General features: G+C 40.4%; 2 protein-coding genes across 4 annotated transcripts; both read left to right on the top strand.

The window, feature by feature from the left end:
- Positions 1-31: 31 nt before the first annotated feature.
- mmachc (metabolism of cobalamin associated C) lies at positions 32-7,811 on the top strand. 2 transcript variants are annotated; one of them, XM_020049189.2, is made up of 5 exons: positions 32-139; positions 789-929; positions 1,989-2,141; positions 3,105-3,281; positions 5,746-7,811. In XM_020049189.2, the coding sequence occupies exons 1-5, from the start codon at positions 50-52 to the stop codon at positions 5,908-5,910; spliced, it is 726 nt and encodes a 241-aa protein (XP_019904748.2). In that variant the 5' UTR covers positions 32-49; the 3' UTR covers positions 5,911-7,811. The 2 variants fall into 2 exon arrangements, with proteins under 2 accessions (XP_019904748.2, XP_010870195.2); XM_010871893.4 differs by having other exon boundaries at positions 789-989.
- Positions 7,812-8,649: 838 nt separating this feature from the next.
- On the top strand, positions 8,650-19,623 carry si:ch211-198n5.11 (methylcrotonoyl-coenzyme A carboxylase 2). 2 transcript variants are annotated; one of them, XM_010871902.4, is made up of 13 exons: positions 8,694-8,873; positions 9,050-9,358; positions 9,474-9,670; positions 9,849-10,027; positions 10,129-10,209; positions 10,490-10,668; positions 10,789-10,978; positions 12,807-12,898; positions 13,462-13,618; positions 14,099-14,221; positions 14,351-14,475; positions 17,427-17,508; positions 19,379-19,623. In XM_010871902.4, exons 1-13 carry the CDS (start codon positions 8,854-8,856, stop codon positions 19,463-19,465), a joined length of 1,821 nt encoding a protein of 606 aa, XP_010870204.1. In that variant the 5' UTR covers positions 8,694-8,853; the 3' UTR covers positions 19,466-19,623. The 2 variants fall into 2 exon arrangements, with proteins under 2 accessions (XP_019904264.1, XP_010870204.1); XM_020048705.3 differs by lacking the exons at positions 17,427-17,508; positions 19,379-19,623 and having other exon boundaries at positions 8,650-8,873; positions 14,403-14,481.
- Positions 19,624-19,899: the final 276 nt, after the last annotated feature.

Raw genomic sequence — 19,899 nt, 5'->3', positions numbered from 1 at the left:
CATATAGAACTTCATATCCCATACGCCAACACAATTTGGAAATTCAGTAATGGCGCTGCCCAGGGTCAGTGTTGATGATGTGAGAGGAGCTCTGAGTAGTTCGCTATCAAAGTTGGGATTTGAAGTTTATCCATTAAAGGTAACATTAGGCCACTTTTCCTTTCGAACCTTTTGTCTAAAGGTGTTTGAGTCGAAAAAGTTTCTGTTCCGTTTTGCTGGCCTAGAGTCTACTCAAACTCATTGGCCAAATGCTACGCCCACGCAACGGACACGGATTGAGCCTAGTCATGTTCAATAGAAAACTCCATTGAGCTTGTTTTTTTTTTTTTGTCCTAGGCTTAAGTTGTGTCTGCAAAACAAGCCCTAAATCCACAAGGAGTCTGGATTGTGATATTTCCATAGAAATTGGGATGTTGAATGAAATACTAAATGTCTACAGAAAAACGTATTGTTGACCGACTCTTTAGAGTCCCAGAAGTCTTTACACTCCGTAGGGAAAACTCTCTTGTCTTATACCTAGTTTGAACTCACAGATGTGAAGTAGTTACAAGGAGTTGAGTGGGACTAGGCAAGGCAATCTTATTCATTTACTAATACCCCAAACCAGGATAGCGCTGGTTTTCTTTCTGATTTCCTTGATATACTTATTCAACCCAACAAAACATTTGAGGAAATTCATTGCAGATAATCAGATGGGTATTTTTTATGGCACTGAGACTATACCTATCCTGTAAACTCATGGTTGCTGAAATGTGCGTGTATGTGCGTGCGCGCATGCTCCCTTTCAGATTGGCTGGTACAATGCAGTCCTGTCTCCCCCTCTCCACCTATCCTACCCTGATGACACCCTGGCAGCTGTGGTGCTTAGCACGCCAACCATGTTTGAACAGGCCTTCCTGCCCTTCTTGGAGAACAGGGGCTGGAAGGAGGTGATTACAGACCCCATAGACCAGTGTGTCCGACACTACGTCAACTACATTGTCTCTGAGGTACTTCGTGTGTGTTGTTCCAGACTGGTCTCAGGGGGCTTGTGTGAATCTTTGACAGTTAGATAACATTAGAGTACAGACTGGTCTCTAGTGGCAGTGGATTTTTTGAAAGGGAGTTGTGGATGGTGGATGGGCAGAAACATTCCACCCGACCATCACTACAGTGGTACAGAGTTCAAATCCAATCATAGGTGATCTGTTTTTATTCTGACCATAACCCAAACCTTAACTCTAACCTTAACCCCAGTACTGTGATATATAACCTTCTTCCTAAACTTAAATTACATTGTACCATAAAGTGAGGGAAAAAAATTATTTGATCCCCTGCTGATTTTGTAAGTTTGCCCACAGACAAAGAAATGATCAGTCTATAATTTTAATGGTAGGTTTATTTGAACGGTGAAAGACAGAATAACAAAAAGAATCCTGAAAAACGCATGTCAAAGATGTTATAAATTGATTTGCATTTTAATGAGTGAAATAAGCATTTGATCCCCTCTCAATCAGAAAGATTTTTGGCTCCTAGGTGTCTTTTATACATGTGGGGTTGAATACTTATTTCACTCATTAAAATGCAAATCAATTTCTAACATTTTTGACATGCATTTTTCTGTTTTTTTTTGTTGTTATTCTGTCTCTCACTGTTCAAATACAATTATAGACTGATCATTTCTTTGTCAGTGGGCAAATGTACAAAATCAGCAGGGGATCAAATACTTTTTCCCCCTCACTGTCTAATTCTTTTAAATTCATAAGCTATGATACATGTACACATACAGTAGCTTTTTGTAACATGTGATATGTTTTAACAAAGTTGTGACTTACTATTTGTTTTGTAATGTCACCTAATGTAACAAACACAACCATTAGGTGTCAAAGAGGTACGCATGTTACATACTCCCCTGAGACAGCGTTGGTTAGTCTGAGTGCATCTGTCTGTGTCAAATGCGTCGATACCTGTGCCATACAGACTCTGTCCATATACCTCTGTCCCTGTAGTGTTTTCCTGGTGTCAAGGTAGACGTGAGTTATGACTATGAGATGCTGCCCAGCAGGAAGCCCAAGTTCCTGGCCCAGACTGCCGCCCATGTAGCAGGAGCGGTGTACTACTACCAGCACGCTGATGTACCTGACCAGCCCTGGGGGAACAAGGTGTGGGACTGGACCACAGAGATTTATTTAATTGATTTTTTAATATAAAATGTATATACACTAACGTTCAAAAGTTTGGGCTCACTTTGAAATGTCCTTGTTTTTGAAAGAAAAGTAGATTTTTTTTCTCTATGTCAACAGCAAAGAGGTGACTCTGGGATGCTGGTCTACAAGGCAGAGTTCTTCCTCTGTCCAGTGTCTGTGTTCCTGGATATGGCCTTTTCTTTGCAACTCTGCCTAGAAAGCCAGCATCCTGGAGACGTCTCTTATGTTTAGACTGGTGTTTGCGGGTACTATTTAATAAAACTGGCAGTTGAGTACCAGTTAGACATCTGTTTCTCAAACTACACACTCTAATGTTGTATGAGCTCTTGAGTTTCTTGGCAATTTCTCACATGGCATAGCTTTCGTTTCTCAGAATAAGAATAGACTGACTAGTTTCAGAACAAAGTTCATAGTTTCTGGACATTTTGAGCCTGTAATCGAATCCACAAACACTGACGCTGAAGATACTGAACTAGTCTAAAGGCCAGTTTTATTGCTTCTTTAATCAGCACAACAGTTTTCAGTGGTGTTAACATAATTGCAAAAGGGTTTTATAATGATCAATTAGCCTTTTAAAATGATAAACTTAGCAAACACAATGTGCCATTGGAACACAGGAGTGATGGTTGCTGATAATAGGCATCTGTACGCCAACAGTATGTACATATTCCATTGAAAATCAGCCGTTTCCAGCTACAATAGTAATTTACAACATTAACATTGTCTACAATGTATTTCTGATCAATTTGATGTAATTTAAATGGACAAAAACAAGGACATTTCTAACTAACACCAAAACAGTAGTTTTGAACAGTAGTGTATATGCTGTATGTTCTTCTCTTCACAGATTTATTGCTGCTAAAATTCACTACTTACTCTTTTCCATGCCCCCCCACCACCTGTTTTTGTATTTTACAGAAGATGTTTGGCGTGTGCATACACCCACAACTTGGGGGCTGGTTTGCCATCCGAGCTCTGTTAGTGTTTGTTGGGACAGAAGTAGGCTCTGAACTGCAGCAGACTGCTCCTCCAGACTCTGTTCCAAGAAGGGAGGACAGGATTCAGCTGCTGGAGAACTTCAACTTTCGATGGCGGGTAGGACTCACACAATGTATTATGGTAATATTAATAGATCAATAACATGCATGGCAGGTACTGTAGGCCCTTTCTGAATCTAAGACTCCAACACTTTAATTCTTGGCACAGACTAAGTGTCTTCACCTGTTGTCCATTGTAGAATTTTTTCCAAATTCTGTGAAATCCATTTAATTTTTTGTGATTACATTTTTCATATCACATTCATATAAACACCTGAGGCAGTAGTCAAATCAGTTGTTCATTTTTGTTGTAGCATACAGTTTGTGTAGCAAACCAATCGGCTGACCGAGTGTGGTCTAGACATTCTATGAAAAGAACGTATTTTTCTCTATCCAGAGCAACTTACAATAGTAAGGGTATACATTTCCGCCCTGGTCTCCGGTGGGAATTGGTCCCACTCCCTCTGCCATTGCAAGCGCTATGCCCACCAACTCTGCTAAACAGGACCCATGTGTAATCATTTGCTTTTTCCATTAATAACTTCACACGCTACATTTTGATTGGGGGCTGGTGTAGTTGCAAGCTAATGTCAGTGGACCTCTTTGATGTTGTGCCTTGACTATCATTTGCACCCAACCTTGCGTTCCGTGCAGTTCTTGAAGGATGTGCGTTCTAACCCCACACTTTTTGTTTGGGAGATTACCATATTCTAATAGTTTTTTTCATTTTGAAATGTAATAGGCTTATTCTAAAATAGATTTTAAATACACAGTTCCCCATAATGACAAACATTATTTGATATACTGCCAATTTTGCAGAGTTTCCCACTTACAAAGCATGTAGAAGTCTGTAATTTTTATCATAGGTACTCTTCAACTGTGAGTGACTCTAAAACAAAAATCCAGAGAACTATAGTATGATTTGAGTAATTAATTTGCATTTTCTGGCATGACATACGTATTTGATACATCAGAAAAGCAGAATTTAATATTTGGTACAGAAACCTTTGTTTGCAATTACAGAGATCATACGTTTCCTGTAGTTCTTGACCAGGTTTGCACACACTGCAACAGGGATTTTGGCCCACTCCTCCATACAGACCTTCTCCAGATCCTTCAGGTTTTGGGGCTGTCGCTGGGCAATACGGACTTTCAGCTCCCTCCAAAGATTTTTTATTGGGTTCAGGTCTGGAGACTGGCTAGGCCACTCCAGGACCTTGAGATGTTTCTTACGGAGCCACTCCTTAGTTGCCCTGGCTGTGTGTTTCGGGTCGTTGTCATGCTGGAAGACCCAGCCACGACCCATCTTCAATGCTCTTACTGAGGGAAGGAGGTTGTTGGCAAAGATCTTGTGATACATGGCCCCATCCATCCTCCCCTCAATGCGGTGCAGTCGTCCTGTCCCCTTTGCAGAAAAGCATCCCCAAATAATGATCTTTCCACATCCATGCTTCACGGTTGGGATGGTGTTCTTGGGGTTGTTCTCATCTTTCTTCTTCCTCCAAACACGGCGAGTGGAGTTTAGACCAAAAAGCTCTATTTTTGTCTCATCAGACCACATGACCTTCTCCCATTCCTCCTCTGGATCATCCAGATGGTTATTGGCAAACTTCAGACGGGCCTGGACATGCGCTGGCTTGAGCAGGGGCACCTTGCGTGCGTGGCAGGATTTTAATCCATGATGGCATAGTGTGTTATTAATGGTTTTCTTTGAGACTGTGGTCCCAGCTCTCTTCAGGTCATTGACCAGGTCCTGCCATGTAGTTCTGGGCTGATCCCTCACCTTCCTCATGATCATTGATGCCCCACGAGGTGAGATCTTGCATGGAGCCCCAGACCGAGGGACATTGACTGTCATCTTGAACTTCTTCCATTTTCTAATAATTGCGCCAATAGTTGTTGCTTTCTCACCAAGCTGCTTGCCTATTGTCCTGTAGCCCATCCCAGCTTTGTGCAGGTCTACAATTTTATCCCTGATGTCCTTACACAGCTCTCTGGTCTTGGCCACTGTGGGGTGGTTGGAGTCTGTTTGATTGAATGTGGGGACAGGTGTCTTTTATACTGGTAACGAGTTCAAACAGGTGCAGTTAATACAGGTAATGAGTGGAGAACAGGAGGGCTTCTTAAAGAAAAATGAACAGATCTGTGAGAAATGGAATTCTTACTGGTTGGTAGGTGATCAAATACTTATGTCATGCAATAAAATGCTTATTTATATTTATTAAAAATCATACAATGTGATTTTTCTCTCACAGTTGAAGTGTACCTATGATAAAAATTACAGACTTCTACATGCTTTGTAAGTAGGAAAACCTGCAAAATCGGCAGTGTATCAAATACTTGTTCTCCCCACCGTATCCATGTCCAAATAGTATGTTTAAAAAAAAAAAGATCTGTGTGTACTTTTTCACATGACTGTACTTGTAGTTCTGGATGATTCCTTCATTAATAATAAAGACAATGTTTGTACAGTACTGTACCTTCTCTAATTGTACCTTCTCTAACCTTCTCTGCGTTGTCAGGACTGGAGTTACAGAGATATCATCCCTGTGGCCCAGACATACTCTCAGAGACAGAGAGAATACTTCTCCACCTCACCTGGTCAGCGACAATACCTGCTACGAGACTGGGGCTATCTGACAAGGGGAGAGGAAGAGGACAAGCAGGAGAGCTTGCACAGAAAATAACAGTGAGAAGAGACAATGGAGTTTGACTTGAGCGGCTCTGTGGCCAATGGACAATTGGAGGCCATTTTAGACATTCAACACTATATGGTTATTTGCACTTTGCATCTTTCTGCATTATCATACATTCCTACACTTTGACAGATACTGTACTTCATCTGCCTTTATCTTTGGCCTAATGCAGCTGTCATTTTTAGAGTTGGAGGGTAGAGTGGAAAGTTATGTCTTTCATGGAAAAGCAACCATAGTATGTTTCCATTTGGTAAAGAAGTTATGAATTGGGGAAAAAAGTGTTATTGAAACAATCCATGGTGAAGATGTGGAAAGCACATTTAGTGGGTTTAAATGCATATTATTCATTATTCATGAAAAGACACCATATGAATTCTACACACCCTAGTGAGTATTTCTCTATGCCTATGTTGTGGCAGTGGTCATCGTCTTGTGGCTACGGTCTTCTCATGGCAGATGCCCGGAATTCTCTTTATCAACAAGAAGCAGGAGACTAATGCCATGGCCTGCTGACTGTCGGGATGGCCAACGGTATTGTGCAGATGCACTGCATGACAGGCTGTGATGCCAACTCAGGTTCTACGGCAAGCGGTAAGGAGTTGGTGTATGACCAAGTGGTGAAGAGCCCTGTAGCTCGATGGCAGCTCTCGCGGTGCGGAGATAGCCTTGACCTTTAGAAAGAGATGTTAGAGGAGCTCTTCCAGATCACATGACTTGTCATCTATGGCGTAGGACCATGGCTGAGGCCCTTGCAGCGGAGTGGAAGACATGGAATAACAAATGATTAATTCGACTCCCTCCAGATGCAGATAGCATATGCTAACACTGCCTCCATGCAAACTACTTGCCGTATCGTGTATGTGACTGGGAACTGGTGGGTGGTCGCTGTCTCCCATTCTGCCACAGTCGACCTGCTGTCCCGACACACCTACCTGCACTAAGACCAGCTGAAGAGAGGAAGGACGATGATAGCAAAGAGGGGGGCGAGGAAGGAGATGATGGATTCATTGGAATCTGATGATTCAGAATCTAGTGAGGCAGTATGCTCTGATTCGGAATGATCATATCTATCAAGGTCATATTAATTCATCAGTTACAATGTCATAACAATGTGAAGTATGACACAAAAGCATACTTGGTGACATCTGAATGTCTATCATATGTGTTGTGGTGACCTTCGTCTACAGAAAATAACCAAAAGGTTAGTCTCCCACTTTTTAATGGCGGCTCCCGTTACGCCTACAAATTATAAACAATATCCCGGAAATCTTTTTTTTTTTTTTTTTTGAGAGTGAGAGAGAGTTATGGGCCGAATCTCAAATCGCATACTGCATACTACAAGTACGTTCTTCATGGGTGATGGTGAGCATGAAGGGCAGTAGCCTGCGAAGCCACCTCCCTGAAAATAATTTTAGCTTTTTGAAAATCGTGTTGCTTTGTTCCTCATTTGAGCATTTAAGCAATACGCAAATCAGTACCTCATTGGTTTTGTAATTATTTTCCTCAGAAGTTGTAGCTATACCAGAAAAATAAGTAAAAAAAATTTGGTTTACTAGTTGCAGACTCCCTTACTAAACTTGAAGATTGTCAGCGTATTCACTGCTCATAACTCTCAAAGGTTGTGTTTCCAATCATCTGAGGTGTTGTGAAATCATTTACGCATGCTGCTTACTGTGGAGGAGCTGTCTTATTCTGCTCTGGGGAAGAAAGTTGGGATCAACTAGCTGCACAGTGTTTCCCAACCAGGGGTACTATGACCCCTGGGGAACTTGGCCTGTCAACAGGGGATACTTGAGAACACTCATGACGCCGTAGGCGTAAAGGAAAATTACAACGAGGGGGTATTTGCGGAAGAGGATTAGTGCCAAGCAATAATAAAATAAATAAAACCATCACGACATTAAAGTCATTATAATGCGAGATTAAACTCGTTACATTTCGAGAAAGAAAGTCGAAATACAATCTTAAGAATAAACTCATTAAATATCGAGAATAAATTCGTTGTGTTTCGAGAAAAAACTCGTTATAATTTGAAATAAAACGACTCCCTTGAGAAAACACCACCAATACAACTCAAAAGCTCCATTCCCTCACCTTAATGAGTTTATTCTCAAGATTGTATTTCGACTTTTTTCTCAAAATGTAACGAGTTTAATCTCGCATTATAATGACTTTAATCTCGAGATGGTTTAATTATTTTTTATTATTGCTTGGCACTAATCCTTTTCCGTAGGTATTTCAGGGATACAGAGCAAAGCAAAATTATATTGGTGGTATAGTAACTGAAAAATGTTGGTATGAGCTAGCACAGAGACGAAAGGTTCAGTTTAATCTATAAGATATCCAGTGATTTTTTTTGTGTTTTTGTTTCACATCATTGAAAAAAAATTTACTAAATAAATGTTAAAAATAGTTGTAGGTCATGTAATAAGCATATTAACGAAATGAGGTATTCTAAAACTAAGAACTATAAGACCTATTCTGTTGTTTGAAATACGCACGTTTGTTGGGAAGACTTTTTCTGAATAAAATGTATCCATTTATTTCGTTGAAATAATTAGAATATAAAACCCTTGATTAGTTGTGATGAAAAGGTACTGTGGATGATTGGTTTGCAATCCCCACCCCTCCTCAAACATGCACAAAATTCATGAAGATTACTGTTGAATGAAAACTTCGAAAATATGCATTTATTGCGGAATATGACACGCTTTTAAAGCCGGTTCTGCTATTGCGTGACATGGATCATCTTTTTTCTGTTAGCATATAGTGCCCTCAAGTGGTGTACATGGGATTTGGTCCAACTAGGGAATTAAAAGCTCACTTTTGTTTCCGTCCAGACGTCAATACATGTAACACCTACCTAGAACCAGTGTGAACGAATGTAAATGAGTGAAGTTTATTTAGTAAAATATATTACAAATCTAAACCGTCATGTACGGTTGCCTTTTAAGGTAAGTACTTTAGTGCATTTTGCCCGCGGTAGTTCAGTTACTTTGAGATTCTGTTAATGTGTATGTAAATGTCTGGTATAAAACCGGGGTGCTGTGACCTATATATTCAAGAAACGTTGAGTGGAAGATTGATATTGCCTTTAAACAACTATAAAATATGTACTTTGGATTTTCAGGGGTTTGCGGACCAAAGGCAGACTATGTCCTGGTGGTTATGACGTTGACCCTTGCACACCAACCACGTACAGGTTTCTAAAACGCTGTTTACACTCAATAATATTAGGCGTCAACACATGCAGGCGACCTTTGATACACATTCTCTCAGACGGAGTTTGGCAGCAGCCGGTGTCAGCCTGTTTGATGAGCACCAGATCGCAGAGAAAGCGATTACCAAGTGCCTTTCCAGTTTTAGATGAATCCCTCAAGCCTATTCACAACAGTGTTTTCGAGGCTAACCTAAAAAACAGCCAGGCATGCCAACAGAGGTAAATAGAAATGTAATACACATAATCAATGTCAGTTGATCAATCATGTTTACATTTCTGATAAATACGAAGTTGCCGGACCTATATAGTATTCTAATTGTGGTGGCCCTTCCAGGTATTCTGAGTTAATGAAAAAAGTAAAAATGGGAGGTGGAGAGAATGCAGTAAAGAGGCACACCCAGAGAAACAAGAAGATGTTGGTGACTGACCGTCTGTGCATGCTGTTTGATGATGGCTACTACCTTGAGCTCTCTCCTTTTGCTGGAATGGGCCTTCCCTATGGAGACATTCCCTCAGCAGGCTGTATAACTGGTAGGAAATGGTGCTAGATTCTGTTGTGACGAATACTTCTACAATTTTAATACACAACTATGTGACTTTAGTTTTTGTCTGCAACTCTCACTCTAAAGCGACTTACATGCTATTAATTTATTTTCACTACAATAAGAGGAAAATAAAAACCTTATTTGGGTAATCTGCACTGTTGCAGGCATAGGTCAAATCAATGGGCTATGGTGTGTGTTTATTGCTAATGATGCCACTGTGAGTGCTGGTACTGCCTACCCCATCACTGTGAAGAAGCAGCTCAGAGCCCAGGATGTGGCCATCCAGAACAGGCTGCCTTGTGTTTATCTGGTGGATAGTGGAGGTGCTTTTCTTCCTCTCCAGGTACGAAATCAACTCTGTAATCATTGGGAAACCTGCGAAAGTGCAATCAAACAAAAATAGATTTAACCAAATAAATACTTTCATGTTTACTCAACTCACAGTCTGAGATCTTTCCTGATAAAAACCAAGGTGGACGTACTTTCTACAATGAAGCCATCATGTCGGCCTTGAAGATCCCCCAAGTGAGAAAATATGTGCAAAGCTTACATAATCTTTAGGCAACATATTTGTGACATTAAAATTAAGTTTTTGCTACAGCCAATTGAAATGATTGACATAGTTTTCATTTACTTATTGAAATGCCATTGGTTTGAAACCATCCACCGTGTATCATTTTAACACCTAACACTTCAAGAATTTTAGTTGCCTGATGCTTAACTTAAAATTCAAATGAACATTTACTAGTATGGCCCCAGTAAATTCAACCCATTCAACACATGTTATAATATTTATTTCCTCTAGGTGTCAGTGGTATGTGGTTCGTGTACAGCTGGTGGTGCATACATCCCCACCATGGCAGAAGAGACCGTGATGGTGCACCGGATAGGGACAATTTTTCTGGGAGGACCGCCACTAGTGAAAGCTGCCACAGGGGAAGAAGTCTCCCCAGAGAATCTGGGTGGGGCCACACTCCATGCAGAGTGAGTGAATGGAAAGCCTGAGAAGCTTCTGGTCCAAGTTCTCACTAAAGAAACGTCTGTTTTAGTGAAGTTTCTCAGCTGCTTCACGAACAGCCTCAATCCTCCCCTCTGTTGTTTCAGAGTCAGTGGCTGTGTGGACCACTTCGCCTTGTTGGAAAAGGAGGCCTATGAAACCACCCGCAACATTATCTCCACCCTCAACTTTGAGTTGCCAGAGGAGGTGGAAGAGGTGGAGGAGCCTTTACACAGTGTTGAGGAGTTGATGGGCCTGGCCCCCTGTGACTACGACCACAGCCTGGATGTTAAACTGGTCAGCTCAACACACACGCACTGACTTAAAGTTGCATTGTGGTCACGTGATCAACGCAGTTGAAATTGTCATGAAATTGGTTACACCTAAAAGTCCTTCTAAACGTTTCAAGCACAAAAATATGCCTCCATAACTCCTATGACTTTGTTGGATCTTTTTCTGTTGTCCTAGTCAGGGAAGTGCTGTAATTAGAGAGGAAACTGTTTCCTGAAAGGTGAGATTTTGAGGATTATAGTTGTTGAAGATTGTAACTGAAAGAGTGGTAGATCAAATCCTTGAACAAAAAAGATGAGACATCTGTTCTGTTTCTGAGCAAGGCGGTTAACTCTTATTGCTCCCAGGTTGTTGCTGAAAATGCTAATGTGTTCACAGTCAACCTACCTGATAAAAATAAATTGATCTCATAGAAACATATGCCAGTGTAAAATGCACTTCACATTCCAAGATTTAAAACTGTACCTTATTTACATTACATTTACATTCATAGTTTGGAATCACTAAGTTTGATAAACAGTAACAACATGATGATAAGCTGTCTCACTGGCGCAATGTGTCCTTGCCGTATGACTGCTTCTTGTAGCCATCCATTAAGACCTTGTAGAATGGGATGCTGTTGGTTTTGCATCTATCCACTTACTCAGGATAATGATGGCAGGCCACTCATAACTTTCAGTAAGCCTAATGAAATTATGGAATCTGAACATGGAAATGCCAAAAGAACAAATAATTGGCTGTTTTAACATTGCTTGCTGGCAATCTTCAAATGCTGATTAACCATGAATTCTGGGCTGAAAACAAATACTTATCTTCTGGACTAATCTATACACCATTGGCAACTGAAAATGTAATGTAAAAAGATTAAAAGAAAGATGCTTTTAAATGATTAATCCTGTACAATATTTATAGAGCTCTCTGCCTAGGCAGCCTTACGGCGCTATGGCTACCCCAGAACAATGGCGCCATTGTCCTTAACAGGATGAGCCTCTGTTTGTCATGTAATGAACAAAGTATATTGCTACAATCTGTTCATCTTAAGTGTATTGTGCACAACATTTTTAACTTAGCTAGTTGTGTTGGCAAATGTTGCTCATTTGAACGAGATTGTCTTTTATAGTACGATTTTGCATAGTCAACACAGCAACATTTTGTGTGGGTGGGAAGGCAGGGCAATGCTGCATACAGAATGTAGAATTGTGCTTGATTCGGTTCTTCAAAAGCACTTTTTAAAGTTGACCAACCAAGCTCAAAAAGTGCCTGAGAAATCAGATGATTATGAGGATATACAGTTGGACTGGATGTCACATTCAATTTAGACTAAGTCAACTATTTACATGTACTACATTTTCTATAGATCTTGAGTAGGACCCTTATAAAATGGCCTTACATTTCTAGTGCAACTGTAACATCAAATTCATTTCAATGAAGCAAGTATGACAGCCTTTAACAAATACATTTTTAATGCTCTTTCCAGGCAGACTGGACTACTTTATTAATAGTTTCCTATCGTAAATGTGCATTTCGAGAGCAAAATATGAACTGTCACTCAAAGCATTCTATTTGTTTTTTCCTTCTGTTGTAGTTCCCCCTAAACATGTTACTAAACCAGAGGAAATTCTTACTCATATTCTAATGTCTAGTACAGTATAATGCACATGAAACCAATACATTTTTTTTTGTTGTTGGTCTTTTCAGGTGAACTGTTGTCTTCATCTTTTGGAGATTGAGGAAATGATCAGACCAAAGTGTTAAAATGTCTACCATCATATCTAAATGTGATTTTCTTTGGGCTAATTTCCATAAAAGAAAGTTGTAATTTCTTCCGTTACAGATACTGAGTCGGTTGACTGATGGGAGTAAGTTCCAGGAATTCAAGGCTCGATATGGAACAACCCTTGTTACTGGTTTTGCCAGAATTTATGGGTAACAGTCATTAATTCTGAACTATTTACTCATCATCTTACAATGTTTAGATTAAGATTCAAGCTAACCGTTTTACAATTTATTTATGCATACAAGTTTAAATGTTTTCTTGCTTCAAACAATTGCTTCATCAAATACAAGTGTATTGAAACCTCTTAAAATCTCGATGTTCATATAACAGTAATTGCCTGAAATATTTCTGAAGGAGACATTTAAACCAAAGAGCCCCATGAGATTAACAGTTAACCCTGTTAATTCGCATATCAGATTAGTGTGATTCTCTGTTCTCACTATTCATATCTTTCCCTAAAAAAGAGCTGGATTAAGATGGGCAACCCATTTGAATGAGAATAGAGAACACAAGGCAAAATAAATCTCTTCAGCCAGCTTTCATTTGCTTTACAAAAGCTTCTATGAGAGCATTTCGTTGCCATGGCAGCAAAATGTTGTAGATGCAGAGGGTACTGTGATCTTCATCAAGTGATGGCCATCAAACAATTGGACAGGGCAACAAATAATTTAATGGAAAAACTTGAATGCCTGTTTTGTAAATTTTTCTTCAGGCATCAGGTTGGCATCGTGGCGAGCAATGGGGAGCTTACGCACAACGCGTCACTAAAAGGCAGCCATTTTGTCCAACTCTGTGATCAGCGAGATATTCCTCTGATATTTCTACAGAACACCGTCCCAGCACCAGAGCAGACCCTCTCCCATTCACAGGTAAGGCACTGCAGGCAACTCTTAGCGATCAACCCAGAATACAAGAACCCTTTTTTATGAAGCACAAAGACTGGTGCCGAAGAGCATGGAGAGGCCCCTTCTTTTGTAAAGAAACACTCCTCAGGAATTTAGCCAGCTTTGGATACAATACATGTCATCAGTGTTTCATCAGCTATTATACTCCCAGTTCTCAGACTCAATTCCGAACATGGTTGTGGAATTTACTGCCAGTGTCAACAAGGTTAGGCAGGTGTTACACTTGGGCAAGAGATGGCTAGATAGCCAGTGGTCAGACCATTGTGCCAGTAATTGAAAGGTTGCTGGTTTGAATTGCCAAGCTCATAAGGTGAAACATCTGTGTCATTGAGCAAGTCCCTCTAACCCTATGTCCTCCATCATGTTAGTTGCTCTGGATAAATGCACCATGGAAATGTAACAGAACCGTTAACTGTGAGCGTGCATCCTTTCTCGTTTCTGTAGTCCGAGCTCAACGCCAACAGACTGAAGGCTCAGGCTTCCATGATGACTGCGGTGGCATGCGCCTCTGTTCCTAAAATCACTCTTGTGATTGGGGGATGCCATGGCTCTGATAGTTATGCTATGGTTTGTACAATTGTCTAATCTGCATAGTGCATACACATTCTCATAATATATTGAAATAAACGCATTCTCATAATATATTGAAACATACTGAAAATACTAAAACTCTGCTCTATGGTTTACTTAATGTAGTGTGGTAGGTCCTTTGACCCAAACTTTCTATTCTTATGGCCTAATGCCAAAGTGTCCCTGATGGCCCCTGGTCACTCTGCAGCTTTGGCACAAGAGGACGATGATGTTGAAAAAATCAATAAGAGGTAAGATATCTAAAGCATCAGGGTTGGGGAGTTGCTGAATGAAAAACCCTTTTCATATTTGATCTGGTTTTGAACGTAGGCCTATGTTATGACAGTAAAATATTCTTAAAGATATGTCTGTACATTTGGTGGTTGTGCATATCGTAATTAGTGACTAAAAAGCATCAGCCTATTTGTGAACATTTTCATAAAAAAAAGAAATGTACTAATCGACTACAGACACATATTTGCCTGAAGAATATTATACTATACCTGGAGTTTTCATCGTTCATGGCCATGTGCAACGTGTCTTAAGATGGCTGTAATATTGCAGTGTTTGATATTACGGGATGAATTTATTTGGGTTTTTGAGGAGAGGAAGGTCTTGGCAAAGGTCTTGGACTATATTATTCCATCCTGGACCTCGAAGATGCTGACCAGACTGCCTGAAGGGTGCATCTTTAAAGTAATTGACTCACAGTTACCTACGACATTGTGACCAGGGTTTGAATCCTGCTTGCGGGTTAGTCCAAAGATTCTGTAAATCGACGCACAAGGAGATTGGGGGTTCGTAATCAAATATGGCTGACTTGCCTTGTTGTGCTCTAGTAAGTCCTTGTGGTGGCTTAGGCACTTGTGAGCTCAGTTAAGGTTGAGGGCTGGATAGCATGTTCCTGTCTGCAGGTTTAGATTCCGAACAACACTTCCTGGTTGAAAGAGCAGCATGATAAGAATGAAAACAGCATCGGATGTGCTTCAGAAGGCATACCCCCCAAAAGGTACACACTTTCCAGCATCGACTGTCCCTGGTTCGCTGGTAGTTGCTGCAATGAAGCAGGCCTTAATCATGAATTGAGGTGTAAAACCGTTTGTGCCCTCTGAAAGTATTCAGACTCCTTACCTTTCTCTACATTTTGTGTTTTTGAGTTAATTTATAATTGATTAAACATTTTTTGCAACCAATCTACTTATTACCCCATAATAGAAATGTGCCAATTTATTGACAATAAAAACTTAAATATCTCATGTACATAAGTATTCACACCCTTTGCCATACCACTCTATGTTGAGATGTGATGCATCTGGTGTCCTTTAATCATCCTGGATGTCTTTAAAACCTGTAGCTGATTGAACATGATTTCGAAAAGTTCACACCCACACTTCATAGTGCAAGTCAGAGTAAAAACAAATCATGAAGTCTAAGGAACTCACCATTGACCTCCAAGATGAAATCTTTGAGGCATAGATCTGGGGAAAGTGACAAATAAAATTGGTGAAGCGAAATTTCCGAGGACCACAGGGAGATCCGTTATTGTGAAATGGAAGAAGTTTGGAACCACCTAGACTTTTCCCAGAGCTGATTGTCCAGCAAACTAAGAAACTGGGGGAGAAGGCCTTGGTCAGGGAGGTGACCAAGATCTCAGTGTCCACTCTAACAGAGCTTCAGAGTTAATCTGCAGATGGGTAGACCCGTCTCTGCAGCACTCCATCAATCAGGCCTTTATGGTAGAGTGGCTAGTCTGAAGCCAGTCCTGAGGTAAAGGCATATGACATGCCACCTGAAGGACTGAAGGAAAAAGGTTCTTTATGTTCACCACCACTGTATGATTGACTGGGGGTCCCCAGGAAAGTTTTGAGAACCACTGGTTTGGGTGACACTAAGAATTTCACTTGGCCTGTTATATATTACATTAGTGATTCTGAATGGCTGTGCACAGATGTGTAAATGTAGCTTATTTACTGGTTAAACAGAAGAAGTAGTCAGAGATCACTATACTGATCATTCTTTTTGCAACCTGCGGACAACTTGTAGCAAAATATAGCAAGAGCACATTTTTCATCCCAGTCCAAATGGCATATAAGTTTGAGCTAATCGCTACTGTCTAAAATCTCCAGGATCCAAAACATTTGTAACTTTTGAGGACCACAAATGGTTATTAGTATAGTCCCGTATAGCTGACTAGGCGTCTCTTAGTTGTGGGTTGGATTGCAGAGGCCAGTACAGGAAAGTACACTGAACAAAATTATAAACTCAACACACTTGTTTTTGCTCCCATTTATCATGAGCTGAACTCAAAGAATGTCCACCAGAGCTGTTGCCTGTGAATTGAATGTTCATTTCTCTACCATAAGCTGTCTCCAAAGGCGTTTCAGAGAATTTGGCAGTACATCCAACCAGCCTCACAACCGTTGATCAAGTTGTTGATTGTAGCCTGTGGAATGTTGGTCCACTCTCTTCAATGGCTGTGCAAAGTTGCTGCATATTGGCAGGACCTGGAACATGCTGTTGTATACGCAGATCCAGAGCATCCAAAACATGCTCAATGCTGGCCATGCAAGATTTATGAACGATATTTGAGAGAGATAGGCCTTTTGTGTACATAGAGAAAGTCTTAGACCTCTGAGTTCAGCTCATGATAAATGGGGGCAAAAACAAAAGTGTTGCGTTTATAATTTTGTTCAGTGTATGAACTCATTAATGTATGTCACTCTGGATGAGTGCATCTGCTGAATTAGTTGTATGTAACAAGAATAAATTATCTGTCCTATGTGACATTAAAAAACGAATCACAACATAGGCTAATATGCCCTTAGTTTTGTGTTTAGGAAAAGTCTTTTTGTGCAAGACAGTGTTGAAGATCAAGGAGGAATTTAATTGGAATTCTGTATAATGTATGGATATAGCCCAACTGACTTATCTATATGGAAGAAAGCAATGGGTTATAAACATATTTAAGTCTCAAAGTAAAATGCAATATCCATTTATGGCGAACTATGTCATTGATTGTTCATGCTTTATTTTTTGTGTTCTTTTAAAGCCTTTTTTTTAATGAATGTCATCATATTACCTTAAAAAAATCATCATCCCAATCTTGCATAACTGTCATTCACACAGGAATGTTATTAATATGTTGTTTGTCATAGTAGACCATCTGAGGATTTTTGTTAACAACAGGATTTCATCCTTTTAGGTTAGAGAAGGAGAGCTCTGCATTTTTCTCATCTGGCAGGCTGTGGGATGATGGGGTAATTCTTCCTCAGGACACAAGGAAGGTAAATCTCTTTGAGCATCACAGCAGCCCGCCACTTACAGTATCTCACAAAAGTGAGTACACCCCTCACATTTTTGTAAATATTTTATCTTTTCATGTGAAAACACTGAAGAAATGACACTTTGCTACAATGTAAAGTAGTGAGTGTACAGCTTGTATAACAGTGTGCATTTGCTGTCCCCTCAAAATAACATAACACAGCCATTACTGTCTAAACCGAAAGTGAGTAAACCCCTAAGTGAAAATGTCCAAATTGGGCCCAATTAGCCATTTTCCCTCCCCGGTGTCATGTGACTCGTTAGTGTTACAAGGTCTCTGGTGTGAATGGGGAGCAGGTGTGTTAAATTTGGTGTTATCGCTCTCACACTCCCTCATACTGGTCACTGGAAGTTCCACATGGAACCTCATGGCAAAGAACTCTTTGAGGATCTGAAAAAAAGAATTGTTGCTCTACATAAAGATGGCCTAGGCTTTAAGAACATTGCCAAGATCCTGAAACTGAGCTGCAGCATGGTGGCCAATACCATACAGCGGTTTAACAGGACAGGTTCCACTCAGAACAGGCCTCGCTATAGTCGACCAAAGAAGTGGAGTGCACGTGCTCAGCGTCATATCCAGAGGGTGTCTTTGGGAAATAGACGTATGAGTGCTGCCAGTGTCACTGCAGAGGTTTAAGAGGTGGGGGGTCAGCCTGTCAGTGCTCAGACCATACGCCACACACTGCATCAAATTGGTCTGCGTGGCTGTCGTCCCAGAAGGAAGCGTCTTCTAAAGATGATGCACAAGAAAGCCTGCAAAAAGTTTGCTGAAGACAAGCAGACTAAGGACATGAATTACTTGAACCATGTCCTGTGGTCTGATGAGACCAAGATAAACGTATTTGGTTCAGATGGTGTCAAGCGTGTGGCGGCAACCAGGTGAGGAGTACAAAGACAAGTGTGTCTGGTCTACAGTCAAGCATGGTGATGGGAGTGTCATGGTCTGGGGCCGCATGAGTGCTGCAGGCACTGGGGAGCTACATTTCATTGAGGGAACCATGAATGCCAACATGTACTGTGACATACTGAATCAGAGCATGATTTCCTCCCTTCGGAGACTGGGCAGTATTCCAACATGATAACGACCCCAAACGCACCTCCAAAACGACCACTGCCTTGCTAAAGAAGCTGATGAGGTTATGGACTGGCCAACCATGTCTCCAGACCTAAACACTATTGAGCATCTATGGGGCATCCTCAAACGGAAGGTGGAGGAGCGCAGGGTCTCTAACATCCACCAGCTCTGTGATCTCGTCATGGAAGAGGACTCCAGTGGCAACCTGTGAAGCTCTGGTGAACTCCATGCCCAAGAGAGTTAAGGCAGTGCTGGAAAATATTGACACTGGGCCCAATTTCGAAATTTTCACTTAGGGGTATACTCACTTTTGTTGCCAGCGGTAGACATGAATGGCTGTGTGTTGTGTTATTTTGAGGGGACAGCAAATTTACACTTATACAAGCTGTACACTCACTACTTTACATTGTAGCAAAGTGTCATTTCTTCAGTGTTGTCACAATAAAAGATATTATCAAATATTTACAAAAATGTGAGGGGTGTACTCACTTTTGTGAGATACTGTATGTATAGGTCAGAGTTTTTGCTGTTACTCATTGAATGGAAGCAGCTGCTGAGGTTTCCATGGAAAATGTGAATCCCTGAAAGGCTTATGCAACTGAACATTTTAGTTATGTTTTGTGGTTTTCTTGGAAATTTTTAAAGGATACGGGTTTAATGAACACTGTAAAGTGTTGCACCTTATTTTATTGTGACAATATTAGTGAGTTTACACATATGTTCCTACTTATATGTATATTTGTTTGATATTTCATTAGGTTTTAAGTGATTGTCTGAAAATCATGAAGCAACAAGAATACCAACTCTCCAAAAAGAGACTAAGGACTCCATTACTTCGATTCTAACACTGCCTCACTGTTTGTTTTTTAAATGGATTCATCTCAATACTTTTTTTAAATGCTGATCACAGAAAATTTGCAGTATCTCACAAACAACATTTTTGTAAATATTTGATTATATTTTTTCATGTGACAACACTGAAGAAAGGACACTTTGCCTCAATGTAAAGTATTGAGTGTACAGCTTGTATAACAGTGTAAATTTGCTGTCCCCTCAAAATAAAACAACCCACAGCCATTAATGTCTAAACCGCTTGCAACAAAAGTGAGTTTATCCCTAAGGGGTGTACTCACTTTTGTGAGATACTGTATATAATAGTATAATCCGGTTGCCAGGAAAATAAAATGTCCTAAGTTGATAATTATTGAAATGTAAATTCTAAAAGATTTAATTAAGAGCATGTGTGATTAACCTTAAAAACACAAACATATGGTAAAAG

The sequence above is a fragment of the Esox lucius genome, chromosome 8, assembly GCF_011004845.1.
Source record: "Esox lucius isolate fEsoLuc1 chromosome 8, fEsoLuc1.pri, whole genome shotgun sequence".
Classification (NCBI taxonomy): Eukaryota; Metazoa; Chordata; class Actinopteri; order Esociformes; family Esocidae; genus Esox; species Esox lucius.
The sequence above is the reverse complement of the archived record's forward strand: the minus strand, read 5'-3'. Positions and strand labels throughout refer to the sequence as shown.